This window comes from Solenopsis invicta, chromosome 16 (assembly GCF_016802725.1).
Source record: "Solenopsis invicta isolate M01_SB chromosome 16, UNIL_Sinv_3.0, whole genome shotgun sequence".
NCBI classification, from domain to species: domain Eukaryota; kingdom Metazoa; phylum Arthropoda; class Insecta; order Hymenoptera; family Formicidae; genus Solenopsis; species Solenopsis invicta.
In genome coordinates, this window is record NC_052679.1 from 21,893,077 (window position 1) to 21,906,774 (window position 13,698).

The 13,698-nt window shown below is 29.1% G+C and overlaps 3 protein-coding genes across 6 annotated transcripts; all 3 read right to left on the minus strand.

Moving 5' to 3' along the window:
• Window positions 1–118: 118 nt before the first annotated feature.
• LOC113003169 (odorant receptor 30a) lies at window positions 119–8,585 on the minus strand. Its single transcript, XM_039458780.1, has 4 exons — window positions 8,540–8,585; window positions 8,222–8,340; window positions 1,187–1,525; window positions 119–334 (listed from the first exon to the last, which is right to left on the minus strand). The coding sequence occupies exons 1-3, from the start codon at window positions 8,583–8,585 to the stop codon at window positions 1,190–1,192; spliced, it is 501 nt and encodes a 166-aa protein (XP_039314714.1). The 3' UTR covers window positions 119–334; window positions 1,187–1,189.
• Window positions 3,204–4,686, minus strand: LOC120359723. Its single transcript, XM_039458472.1, has 3 exons — window positions 4,559–4,686; window positions 3,965–4,185; window positions 3,204–3,792 (listed from the first exon to the last, which is right to left on the minus strand). Exons 2-3 carry the CDS (start codon window positions 4,091–4,093, stop codon window positions 3,226–3,228), a joined length of 696 nt encoding a protein of 231 aa, XP_039314406.1. The 5' UTR covers window positions 4,094–4,185; window positions 4,559–4,686; the 3' UTR covers window positions 3,204–3,225.
• Window positions 8,586–9,185: 600 nt separating the features above from the next.
• On the minus strand, window positions 9,186–13,279 carry LOC105193232 (odorant receptor 49b). 4 transcript variants are annotated; one of them, XM_039458468.1, is made up of 5 exons: window positions 12,974–13,278; window positions 12,476–12,791; window positions 12,317–12,403; window positions 9,914–10,144; window positions 9,186–9,683 (listed from the first exon to the last, which is right to left on the minus strand). In XM_039458468.1, exons 1-5 carry the CDS (start codon window positions 13,103–13,105, stop codon window positions 9,343–9,345), a joined length of 1,107 nt encoding a protein of 368 aa, XP_039314402.1. In that variant the 5' UTR covers window positions 13,106–13,278; the 3' UTR covers window positions 9,186–9,342. The 4 variants fall into 4 exon arrangements, with proteins under 4 accessions (XP_039314402.1, XP_039314404.1, XP_011155906.1 ...); XM_039458470.1 differs by lacking the exon at window positions 9,914–10,144 and having other exon boundaries at window positions 12,974–13,279; XM_011157604.3 differs by having other exon boundaries at window positions 12,317–12,791; window positions 12,974–13,275.
• Between the last annotated feature and the right edge of the window lie 419 nt (window positions 13,280–13,698).

The following is a 13,698-nucleotide window of genomic DNA, read 5'->3' on the forward strand; positions in this document are numbered from 1 at the left end:
ACTATCTGTAGATGTTTGTAGATGAAAAATATTATTATAATGTGCGTCTATAATATTTTACTTTATCGTAACTACGCATTAAAGAAAAATACACAGAAAGAGTTGTTAGGATCTGTAAGTTTCTTCATTCTCTGATTAAGCATAATTACAATTTTGAGCTCACAACTTAATTGGAAGCTGGATTAACATTATGATAAATACTATATTTCTACTCTTTTTCAAAAAAATTTTTTTAACAAGTAGTCTGTCATTTCTTCGGTTTTTGTCTTTAAATAATTTTCGCCGATACTGTTGACGGATTAGCGCTAAGAGAGTACCAAAGTTGTATAAAATCCTGTAAAAAATGTTATCGATTAATGTGGTGTTTTGTAATATTTAAAATATTTTTTTGCAAAAAGGAAATTTTCAAAACGTCTCAGATTTTTGCGGCAATGAATGCTTGCAGAAATAGAATGCTAACAGAACACGATGACAGATTCACTGCAAAACTTTTTATTTTGTAACTATCTAATATATCGTTTCCAATAAAATAACTATTCTATTTGATTTTTCTGTATGTAGTCTGTTGTCGCATAATATTGATAAAATCTACTAGCAAAATAAACATTTAATGCAATTGTAGTTAATGACAATTTGCCACAATATTCTACTGGAAACTGTTAAACTGTTAGTATATTGTTAATATTTTTTTTACATTCTAAATCTAAATCAGGATGATTTTGGCTATTAATCCAAAATATACCACTGATAAAATCAGTGATTATTTGAATTAAAAATCAATGAATTTTTTGGATCTTTATTAGTATTTATGAGTATATTTGTTAATACTCAGATCAATAGGAACTTTTCAATGTTTGCCAGTAACTTTTCGCTTATTTTTAGATTAAGATAATTACTGATTCAGCAGTATCAAGGATGTCAATGGTAAATTAATAATTATTTAATGATTCAGATTTAGAGGGTACTTAATATCAAATTGTATGCAATATATTTTACAATCACAAGTGTCATTATATTACTTCTTATCATAATGTGTAATATATTTATTACAATACAAAAAATTAATTTTATTTATTTTAATTTGATTATTCTATTAGACTACATGCGTCATCGTATTTTACAAAATGACATTGACAATGTGTGCATAATGTAACATTTTTGAGCTTTATTTTCATTAATTACTTACGCTTTACGTATCCATCATCACTCGTAAGACGGAGAAATATGACAGCGACGTTTTTAATATGGTCATATAAGTTTTAATGTTTACAGTGAAAAATTTGCCAGCTAACAGCTGAACTGGTTGCTGCGATCGCATTATGACTAACAAGATGTTTCTCATCAATTTTGCTGGCAAGCAATACCAATTACTACTGTAAATCGAATCTGCAATTTCTTCCATTTGACACTTCAAATAATCACCTACGCAACAATAAGAAAACAATTGTAACAACAAAACGATCACCACTGTCGTGGTACTAATAGTCAGTACTACTTTCAGTTTCAAGAGAAGTTGGAAACCTGAAAAATACGATTATAGTTATAAAATAAGCATTAATTAATTCTCTCTGACATTATTGACACAAAAAGCTTTGTTATACTACGGACAGGTTTGGGAAATTTAATGATTGCAAAGACATTTAATAAGATTTTAGCTAAGTGTCTTTTTTATAACAAAAAAGTTTACAATATTATAGTAGTATTGCAAACTTGGTTGTATCGTGCAGAGATTTGTTAAACTTAAAAGATATTTACCATACAAACTAATAAAAAGACAATTAAACAGTACTTCCATCAACAAAACGAAACTTATTACATCTGCTAAAAGTTCTGCATTTTCCATTAGATAACGATGTCTTAATATCAATATTGAAAATTTCTTATTGTCGTTTTTATTTGTCATATTATATTTGTTAAACTCGATTTTTAAAAGTTCCATTTGACCACAAACATGAAGAGTGATAGCGAGGAAAAGTGAATCATTGCTTTTATAAATAGATTTCAATGTTATATTAAAATAATTTAGATTGAATATTTTATTTATAATAATTATTATCGGTAAAATTTGTAGAAATAATGTAAAAAAATCAAAATATTGTCACATTTTAATTGTGAGATAAATACAACATACATTAAAAAAGCATCTATTTAAAAGTTTCAGAGAATATTTTATATTAAGTGTATAAATGAGTAATCTAAGTTTTTCGATTAAATTCACAGTTTGAGACAGAGTAATATACTTTGAAATAAAGTAATATAAACTTTTTGATCAAAATATTCGCCGTTGCTTTCTATAATTTTAAGCCATTTTTTGAGTAGTTTATGAATTAATGATTTTCCATCTCAAAAAAATGCTATATCTTTAAAAATAATAAAGTTGTTCTCTTTCATTGACTTCAAATGCGTATTGAACAATGCGTGTGATGTCAGTAGAAACAAGTAATGTTCCGAAGGAGCATCTGGTGAAATAAGCTAGGTAGTACAAATACGTCTGAGCTGAGATTCATTTAGTTATCTTTTGCTTTAAAATACATTGACTATGCAATTGCAATTAACTATTGCTTTTACAGTGTATAGCTTAACGTTGTCGGGCATCAATTTCACAATACGTTTTTCTTTATCAGTATATGAGCATTTTCGTTTAAATTCTTGAATTGAGTGCTTCAATTAAGGTTGATACAAGTGCATAATAACAGTTTTATTCAGTTCTAACAATTCGTAACAAATCACTTGCTTTATCAAATTCTTTTAGATTTTTATATATGGCCAGATTAAAATCATTACTTTATAAATAATTTAAATTAAAACGCTCATATATTATACGATACAATACTCACGCCTGAGAAAAGACCACATCGATTCGCACGCTTTTATAGCAATTTTCTTTGATGAAATTCATAAAGAACATGGTTTGAATATACACCTTATGTGTTTCTATTTTAGGAGCTAGTAAATTGAATACATTTTAAGATTATTTAGGTCTTTTTCCATGTTAGGTGCCATTTTTAATAGATATATGTCAAAATTGTAATTTTCAAAGAGCGGATATATTAATTAATTTTTAATTATTCTTTTAAGTCCTTAAAAAATTAAGTTATTCATTTATACACTTATTATGTAGTATCGACAAAAATAATTGTTTTATTTAGTTTATAGTATGTCAGTAGTTACAGCTTACATATTAAAGATCTGCTATGAGAAAAAATAAAAAAACTAAGATTCTTATTAATAAATTTTATAAAAAGCAAAACTCTTCAAATTATATTCAAACAATACGTTGTATGCAAATTTCTTTGTATTAATAATTAGTTTCTTACCACAATTACAGGTGGCATTGATTATGCATATCAATAATTCCATCATAGATAATGCTAAGTATACATTCGTTGGGATTTGGAAGTCTCCTAAAAATGTTAGGGGCACGGGTAATTCTGAGACATGAATCTTGATGGTTACATTAACTTGGATGGCTTCACTATAACTTGTTATCGTAGGTGTTAGAATGATAATTAAAACTGCTAAATAAATAAGAAGTACGATACTATAGCAAATCATCCTTCCCATGAATGCGTGCCGTCTCATGATGATGCGCTTTTCTTTGTTATCGATTGCAAGATAGTCATTTACAGCAGAAGAGAAATTGCGAGTCAAATTGTCGGCGTATAAGCGGAAAGTCAACAGCTTTAGTATACAGAGTACGGTGCTATATATAGCGTAAAGAGCATGGATTTTTATATAAGCATCGTCGTTACCGAAATTAAGTTCAAGGAACATCACAATCGTCATCACGATCTACATAAATAGAAAAAACGGTTTTTTATAAAGCTTTAGTATTTAGTTTTTTGCGTCCACCTTTTGTCCATGCTGCACTGAACGTCTCATTTGATCAACCACATGACGTGTCGAAAATATAAGTGACAGAGAAGTTATGCTGAGATATGTAATATGAAAATTTCGCACGTACCATATTGATGATACACACGATATAACGGACTAAAGAAGATGTATTATATTTTTGCAACGGCCAAACGCCTAATGGAGTTAAGAATTTGATGGGATTCATAGCGTAAGCGATATCATCATTCCATGACATTATTGCAATCGTCTAGAGGTCCACGATGCACGATACTTAATAATTTCGGTCTTTAGTCACAATACGACTTGATCCACTACGATGTAGTATTTCTGAAACAACACGAGTAATATTAACAACAGCAACAAGAAGTTTTTACTTTATCGTAAATATACTGTTATTGTTTTTTAAAGTAACGAATTGGTAATGACATTACAATTTCTTATAACGTTAATTATAACACCATATTTGACAAATCATTACCTTTGATAAGCAACTCACTGTCATTGTACATTTATTAATGAAAAAAGTAACTTGATAATTGACTCGTTACATAACGAGCAGAAGTAACGCAAAAATGATGTGTTATACTTTAATTTGTTATGTAACGAATAACGTGAAAAGATAGTATTTTAAATGAGTAACGCATAATGGTATTTATAACAAATTGATTGTCAAAAGTGATTATTCCAATTGTGGCCTTACCATTATTATATTTTGGTTGTTTACGCCATAGTTGATCAAGTCAATTTTTAGTAGTTCTATTTTCCTGCAAACATGGATAACGACAGCGAGAAAAACTGCATCACCACCTTTGTAAATAGATTTGAATTTTAAGCAACATAAAGCAACATTTTAATATAAGCATTAAAAGAACCTTAGCGACGTTAACTTTACCGATTAAGTTATGTGTAAAATATTACTGTAGTATGTAGTAAACAACATATTTCTTTTACGTACTACTATATCAATAACGCACGTATATATACATGCACAAACGGAGATATATTTTCTTTCATTTTAAAACTCCTAACTTTTTTATAACGACAATATTGTTGTTTCATGTAATTTTGATGCAAGAGTGCTTGTTTTACAAAGTTTAAAAGTTTTATATGCACATGTGTTGTCACAAGTTGACCACAAAATCGATAGTAAAGTTGTAACATTGTGTGATTTTTTTTCGTTTTTTATGTAAAATTATTGACTTTGCGTTATTGTCTATGCTTTAATCTTGTAGAAAAGAATTTATAATTCTATGTAATAAAAGTTTTGCAGAGGAACTATTTTACTATATATTTTTATGTTATTAGTACTGTGTTGTGATTTCAGTTTTTAACTATAGGTAAAATTGCATGTGAGATTTCTGTCAGGGCAACAATATTAATAAAACAATGATGAGTTCAATCAACGTTGTAAATAGTGCAACTATGTTTACGACCTACATAAAATGAGTATTCTCTCTGTAGAGAATTTTTACTCTCTGTAAAAAATTAGTGATAATTTCATGATGAATAAGTGAAACGGAATAGTAAAAGCTAGAGTGTAGTAAAATACAAAGCTTAACTTTTTATATTCCTGATTATTCCGTTTGTAATTTGTTATATATCCCAACTTTTTTGATATAAAATACAAGATTTTCAAAAAAAATTTTTTTTTTTAAATAAGAAAATACATTTTTCTAATTTTTTAAATAATAACAGTTTACAACATAAAATTTTTATTAGTATAATACTATTTTAAACATAAAAAATATTTATTAAATTGAATTTTTAGTAAGTGCGGTATATATGTTGGAGTTAGTCTAACAATTTTGATTGGATAAATAGACGAATAAACCAATGTATTATGATTGTAAATAGCAATTTTATTAAAATTGTGTTTTATATGCTACTATTTGTATATGTTCATAGACGAAAAATATTATTATAACGTGCATCTACAATACTTTACGCTACCGTAACTACAAATTAAAGAGAAATGCACAGTAAATGTTGTTATGATTTGTAAGTTTCTTCATTCTCAGATTATTCATAATTAAAATTTTTAATTTACAACTTAATTGGAAGCTGCATTTACATTACAATAAATACTATATACTATTTTTACTCTTTTTCAAGGAAACCTTTTTAACCCTTTTAACGAATAGTCCTTCTTTGCTTTTCGTGATTAAATAATTTTCGCCGATAGCTGTTGACAGATTAGCGTTTGAATACCATGAAATTGTTTGAAATCCTGTAAAAATGTTATTGATTAACGTGGTATCTTGTAATATGTAAAATATTTCTTTTGCAAAAATAAAATTTTTAAAACGTCTCATATTTTCGCGGCAGTGATTGATAGCACAATAAAATGCTAACGGAACATTCTGACAGATTAACTGCAAAACTTGTCATTTTGTAACTTTTTAAATATTTGGTTTATATTAAAACAACTATCTGTTTCTATTTTTGAGGGGCGGGGGGAGACTAATAAATTGCATACTTTTTAACGTTATCTTCGCTTTTTTTCCAAGCTAGGTGTCATTTTTTATAGATATATGTCGACACTGTAATTTTTAAAGAGCGGGAATGTTAATCAATTTTTAATTAATTTTTCAATTCTCTGTAAAATTAAGTTATTCATTTATACACTTATAATTTAATATCGGCAAAAATAATTGTTTAATTTATAAAATGTTTTATTTAGTTTGTAGTATGTTAGTAGTTACAGCTTGCATATTAAAGATCTACTATAAAAAAAATAAAAAAATTAGAATTGTCATTAATGAATTTTATAAAAAGTAAAACTCTTCAAATTAAATTAAAATAATATGTTGTATGCAAATTTTTTTGGTAATAATAATTAATTTCTTACCACAATTACTGGTGCCAATTACCATCAATATCAATAATTGCATCGTAGACATTGCGAAGTATACACCCGTAGGGATTTGTAAGTCTCCTAAAAATGTTACGGTAATTTTGAATCTTGATTCTTGATGGTTACATTAACTTGGATGTCTTCACCATCGTCTGCTAGCATAGGCGTTAGCATAAAAACTACTAAATCTACATAAGAAAAAAGGACGATGCAGAAGCAAATCATCCTTCTCGTGAATGCGTGCCATCTTATGATAATGCGCTTTCCTTTGTTGTCAATGGCAAGATAATCTTTTACAGCAGAAGAGAAATTGCGAGACAGATTGTTGGCGTATAAGCGGAAGGACAACAGCTTTAGTATACAAACAACATTGCAATATATAAGCAAAAGAGCATTGAGTTTTACATAAGCATCGCCTCTACCAAAATTGATTTCGAGGAATAACACGATCATCATCGCGGTCTACACAGACAGAAAAAAATGGTTTATTATAAATCTCTAGTATTTACCTTTTTTCTGCCACTTTTTGTCCATGCTGTACTTAACATCTCATTTGATCTACCACATGACATGTCGGAAATACAAGTGATAGAGAAGTTATGCTGAGATATGTAATATGAAAATTGAGAACATATCATACTGATGCCACACACAAGAGAACGGACTAAAGAAAATGTATTATATTTCTGCAACGGTCAAACGCCTAATGGTAAAGTTAAGAGTTTGAAGGGAGTCGTAGAGTAAGCGATATTGTCATTCCATCACATTATTGCAACCGTCTAGAAGTCCACGATGCACAATATTCAATAATATTGGTCTTTGTCCATAATAAGACTTAATCCACTACGGCGTTCTATTTTGCATTCATATTTTATTGAAACTGTGCAATTTTAACATTTACCAAATTACCTTTTTATTTTTCGAACAGTTACTTTAAAAATTAAAGTTAACTGTACCTTTATATGAAAGAGTGAGGCAAAAATCGATTTAATAGGAAGGGTTATATTATTCTCTCAATACTTCGTATTTTACTACTTGTGCTACTTCTTTTATTTGGATATCAACTTTATATGAAAAACAGGTACGATTAGTTTATATTTATTAATTTATAATTTAATGTACTTCTTAAACAATACGAGTAATATTATCAGCAGGAATGGGAAGTCATTACTTTATCGTAACTTTGCTGTTATTTTTATCTTTTTATAATAATGACTTGCTTATGACGCTGTATTTCTTCATAACGGTAATTATATCCCCATAGTTGGAGAATATCATATATCACTTTTAATAAGCAGCTCGTTGTCATTGTACATTTATTATTGAAAAAAATAATTTGATAATTCACTCGTTACGTAACAAGCACAAGTAACGCAAAAATGATGTGTTATACTTAGACTTGTTTTATAACGAGTAACATGCAGCGTGTAATAAGTTAGTATTGATCAAAATTATCAAAAATGACTATTCCAATCTTGACTTTACTATTACTATATTTTGGTTGTTTACGCCATAGTTGATTAAGTCAATTTTTAGTAATTTTATTTTCCTGCAAACATGGATAATGATAGCGAGGAAAACTGAATCATCTTCTTTGTAAATAGATTTCAATTTTAAGCAACATAAACCTACATTTTAATATTAGAATTAAGAGATACTTATTGACGTTAACTTTATAGATTAAGTTATGTGTGCGTAAAATATTAATGTAGTAAAATAATATATTTCCCCGTACTAATATTATATCAATAACGCACGTATTATTATATGTGTACAAAAAAAACAAAGTTTTTTATATGCTAAAACTCCTAACTTCTTTATAAAAACAGTATTGTTGTTCCATGTAATTTTGATGCAAAAGTGCTTGTTCCATAAAGTTTATATTCTTTACGTTCTTTTATGTGCAGCAAATATTGTCACAAATCGACCACAAAAATTGATAATAAAGTTATAATAATTTTCTAATTTGTTTTTCATTTTTCATATAAAATTGTTGACTCTACTCTGAGTTATTATCCATACTTTAATTGTAAAAAAAAATTTATAATTTTATGTAATAAAAGATTTGCTGGCTACTATTCTATTATATATTTTTATGTTATTAGTACTATGTTGTTATTTCAGTTTTTTACTATAGTTGATATTGCACGAGAGATTTCTGTCACGGCAACAATGTTAATGAAACAATGATAAGATGAATCAATGTTGCAAATAGTGCAACTATGTTTATAATTATGTTTATTTATGTAAAATGAATATACTCTCTGTAGGGAATTTATACTCTCTGTCGAGGATTAGTGATTATTTTGTGATGAATAAGTGTAACAGAATAGCAAAAGTTAATTATTTAATTATTTAACTTATGAGTGGCCATATATCACAGATTTTGATATAAAATACAAAAGTTTTCAGAATTCTTTTTTTGAATAAGAAAATACTTACTATTTCCTAATTTTTAAAATAATAACAGACATTGTACATTATAACATTTTTATTAGTATAATATTATTTTACACATAATAGCATTTGATAAATTGAATTTTCAATAAGTATGGCATATATATAGGAGTTAGTCTAACTAATTTTTGATTTGACAATAGACTGTTGACGGATTAGCGTTAAGAGAGTACCTACGCATCGACCATCACTCGTAGTACGGATAAATACGACAACGAGCTTTTTAATATGTTCATAAAAGTTTTAATGTTCACAATTAAAAATTTGCCAGCTAACAGCTGAACTGGTTGCTGCGATCGCATGATGACGAACAAGACGTTCCACATCAATGTCGTTGGCAAACAATACCAATTACTACTGTAAATTGAATCTGCGATATCTTCCATTTGACACTTCAGATAATCGCTTGCAAAACTATAATAAAACAATTGTAACAGCAAAGTGCTCAATACTGTTATGGTTTTAATAATCATTACTGCGTCATGCGCTTTTAATGCCAAGATAAGTTGGAAACCTAAAAAAATACGATTATAGTTATAAAATATGCATAAATTAAGCCTCAGACATTATTGATACAAAATCTTTGTTGTGTTACGTGATAGATTTTGGAAATATAATAATTTTAAACATATTTGATAAGTTTTTAGCTAAGTGTCTTATTTTTAACAAAAGGGTTTATAATATAGTGATATTATAAACTTGATTGTTTCGTGTAGAGAAATGCTGAACTTAAAAGATATTTACCAATGAAACTAATAATAAGACAACTAATCAGTACTTGCACAAGCAAAACGAAACTTATTACATTTGCTAAAAGTTCTGCATGTTCCATTAGATAACAATGTCTTGATGCCAGTACTATAAAATTCTTATTTACGTCTTTTTTTGTCGTGTCGTGTTTAACAAATTCCATTTTTAAAAGTTCCATTTGACCACAAACGTGAAGAACGATAGCGAGGAAAAGTGAATCATTGCCTTTATAAATAGATTTCAATGTTACATTAAAACAATTTAGGTTGAATATTTTATTTATAATAATTAATATTGACTAAGATCTGTAGAAATGATGTAAAAAAAATCAAAATATTATCACATTGTAATTGCAAGATGGCTCCTACATACATTAAAAAACATCTATTTAAAAGTATCAGAGGAGATTCTATGTTAGGTATACAAAATAAATAATCCAAATTTTTTGATTAAGTTCAAAGTTTTAAATAAAGTAATATACTTTGAGCTAAAGTAATATAAACTTTTCAATCAAAATATTCGCCGTTGCTTCTATAATTTTAAGCCATCTTTTTATCAATTTATGAATCAAGAATTCTCCATCTCGGAAAAATGCTATGTCTTTAAATATGAGAAAGTCGTCATTTTTTGATCTTTTTCACTGATTTAAAGTGTATAATATCGGACAAGGTGTTGCATCACTTGAAACAAGTGATGATCGAAGGAGCATTTGGTGAAAAAGCTAGGTGTTACAAGCCGTCTTAGCTAAGATTCATTGTTGTCTTTTGCTTTAAAAACAATGTGTAGTCTATTGTTGTCATGCATTAATTTCAGTACGTTTTTCTTTGCCAGTATTTTATTTCAGTTCTTGACTCAAATAATTTAATTGACATTGGTACAAGTTTACAATAATTATTTCATTGATAAAATTCTTCTTCCAGGTTATTGTATGTCATTCAAGTAAAAATCATCATTTTTAAATCATTTAAATCAAAATGTGTACGACACAACGCCTTCGTTGAGAAAATAACAAATTGATTCACACGCTTTTACGCTTTTTCCTTGATGAAATTCGTAAAGAAGATGGTGTTGGATATAGACCTTATTTATTTTTGATGCTAATAAATTGAATACTCTTTAAGTTTAAATTGGGTTTTCTTTTAAGTTAGGTGCCATTTTTAATAGATATATGTCGATATTATATTATTTTAAAACTGCAAAAATATTAATTTATTTTACATTTCAACTCCTTGAAAAATTAGGTTATTCATTCATATATTTGTTATTTAATATCGACAAAAATAAACGTTATATTTATTACATACGAGGTGTGTTCAAAAAGTATCGCGAATTTTGTGTTTTTTCAAAAATTATTTATTTATTCATGAATATCTATTTTGTACCCTTCAAAGTAATCCCCATGAGATATTATACACTTGTGCCAACGGTTTTTCCAATCTTCGAAGCACTTCAAAAAATCATTTTTTTTTTATCTTGTTCAGCTCCTCCTTCGATGCCGTCTTTATCTCGTCAAGCGTAGCGTAACGTCGTCCTTTCATGGGCCTCTTTAGTTTAGGGAACAAGAAAAAGTCACAGGGGGCCAGATCTGGGGAATACGGTGGCTGCGGCATCATTAGTGTGTTGTTTTTGGTCAAAAAGTCGCAATTGAGCAATTGAGCAATTGAGCAATTTTGGTACGAATTTCGCGGCGACCCGTCTCATGCCCAAATCATTGATAAAAATCGAATGGCACGAGCCAATCGATATGTTTAGGTCCTCAGCAACTTCTCTAACGGTGATTCGACGATTGGCCAATACCATTTTCTCCACTTCATTAATTTTTTCGTCTGTTGTTGAAGTGCTCGGGCGTCCGGCACGCTCTTCGTCGTTCACATCTTCTCGGCCTTCTGAGAACATTTTGTACCACCGATAAACGTTGCTTCGGTCCAAGGTAGCTTCTCCGTATGCCACAGTCAACATTCGGAATGCATCCGCGCACTTAATTTCGTTTTTCACACAAAATTTGATACAGGTTCTTTGATCCATTTTTTTGAATAGGTAAAAATCGAAGACGATCCAAAACACGTGCAAGCAAAGCAGCTGTCAACAATTAAGTGAACATTCAAAATGGCCGAGCTTGTCGGCATAAGTGAGAGACATGAGTACCAACATAACGCCACAAAAAGATCGAAATTCGAATATACGTAACCCGCGAAAATTCAAAATTCGCGATACTTTTTGAACACACCTCGTATGTTATTTAGTTAGTATGTTAGTAGTTATAATTTGCATATTAATAGATCTGCTATAAAAAAAAATAAAAAAATTGGGATTCTTATTTTTGAATTTTATAAAAAATAAAACTATTCAAATCAAATTAAATGCAAGTCTCTTCGGTAATAATAATTAATTTCTTACCGCAATTACCGGTGGCAGTGAGCATCAATATGAATAATTGCATCATAGAAATTGTGAAGAATACACTTGTAGGAAGTTGCAAGTCTCCTAAAAATGTTACTGGTATGGGTAATTCTGAAGCTTGATTCTTGATGGTTACATTAACTTGGATGTCCTCACCATCGCCTGCTATGATAGGCGCTAGCGTAAAAATTAATGAAGCTATATAAGCAAAAAGTACGATGCTATAGCAAATCATCCTTCCCATGAATGCGTGCCGTCTCATGATGGTGCGTTTTCCTTCGTTGTCGATTGCAAGATAGTCTTTTACAGCAGAAGAGAAATTGCGAGTCAGATTGTCGGCATATATGCGAAACGATATCAGCTTCAGTACACAGAGAATGTTACAAAACATAATCATAAGAGCATCAAGTTTTACATAAGCATTGCTGGTACCAAAATTGATTTCAAGGAACAACACGAATATCATCGTGATCTACAGACAGGAAAAACGGTTTATTATGCAGTTTTAGTATTAGCTTTAGTATTTAACTTTTTGTTTTCACTTTTTATTTATTCTGCACTGAACATCTCATTTGATCCACTACATGACGTGTCGAAAATACAAGTGGCAGAAAAGTTACATTGAGATACGCAATATGAAAATTGAAGACGTACCATACAGAAGCCACACACAAAAGAACGAACTATAGAAAATGTATTATATTTTTGCAACGGCCAAACGCCTAATGGTAAAGTTAAGAGTTTGAGGGGAGTCATAGCATAAGTGATATCGTCATTCCATGACATTGCAATCGTTTAGAGATGCGCGATGCACGATACTCAATAACAGTCTTTGTCCATAATACGACTTGATCCACTACGGCGGTCTCTTTCGCATTCATATTTTATTGGAACCGTGCAATTTTAACATTTACCGAATTACCTTTTTATCTTCCAAACATAGTTATTTAAAAAATTGAAGTTAACAGTACTTTTATAAAGAGTGGGGCAAAAATCGAATTAATAGAGAGGGTTATATATTTTCTTTCAATGCACGATCTTTCACTGCTCGTGCTACTATGTCTTTTATTTAGATATCGATATGTGTTGTGAGAAACACATACGAATTGTTTATACTTATTAATTTATAATTTGGTGCATTTCTTAAACAATACGAGTGATATTATCAGCAGGAATGAGAAGTCATTACTTTATCGTAATTTTACTGTTATTTTTATCTTTTTATAATAACGCATTGGTAATGACGTTACATTTCTTCATAACGGTAATTATAACCTCATAGTTGGAGAACCATCACTTTTGATTAGCAACTCATTGTTATTGGACACTTATTATTGAAAAAAATAACTAGATAATTGACTCGATACGTAACAAGCAAA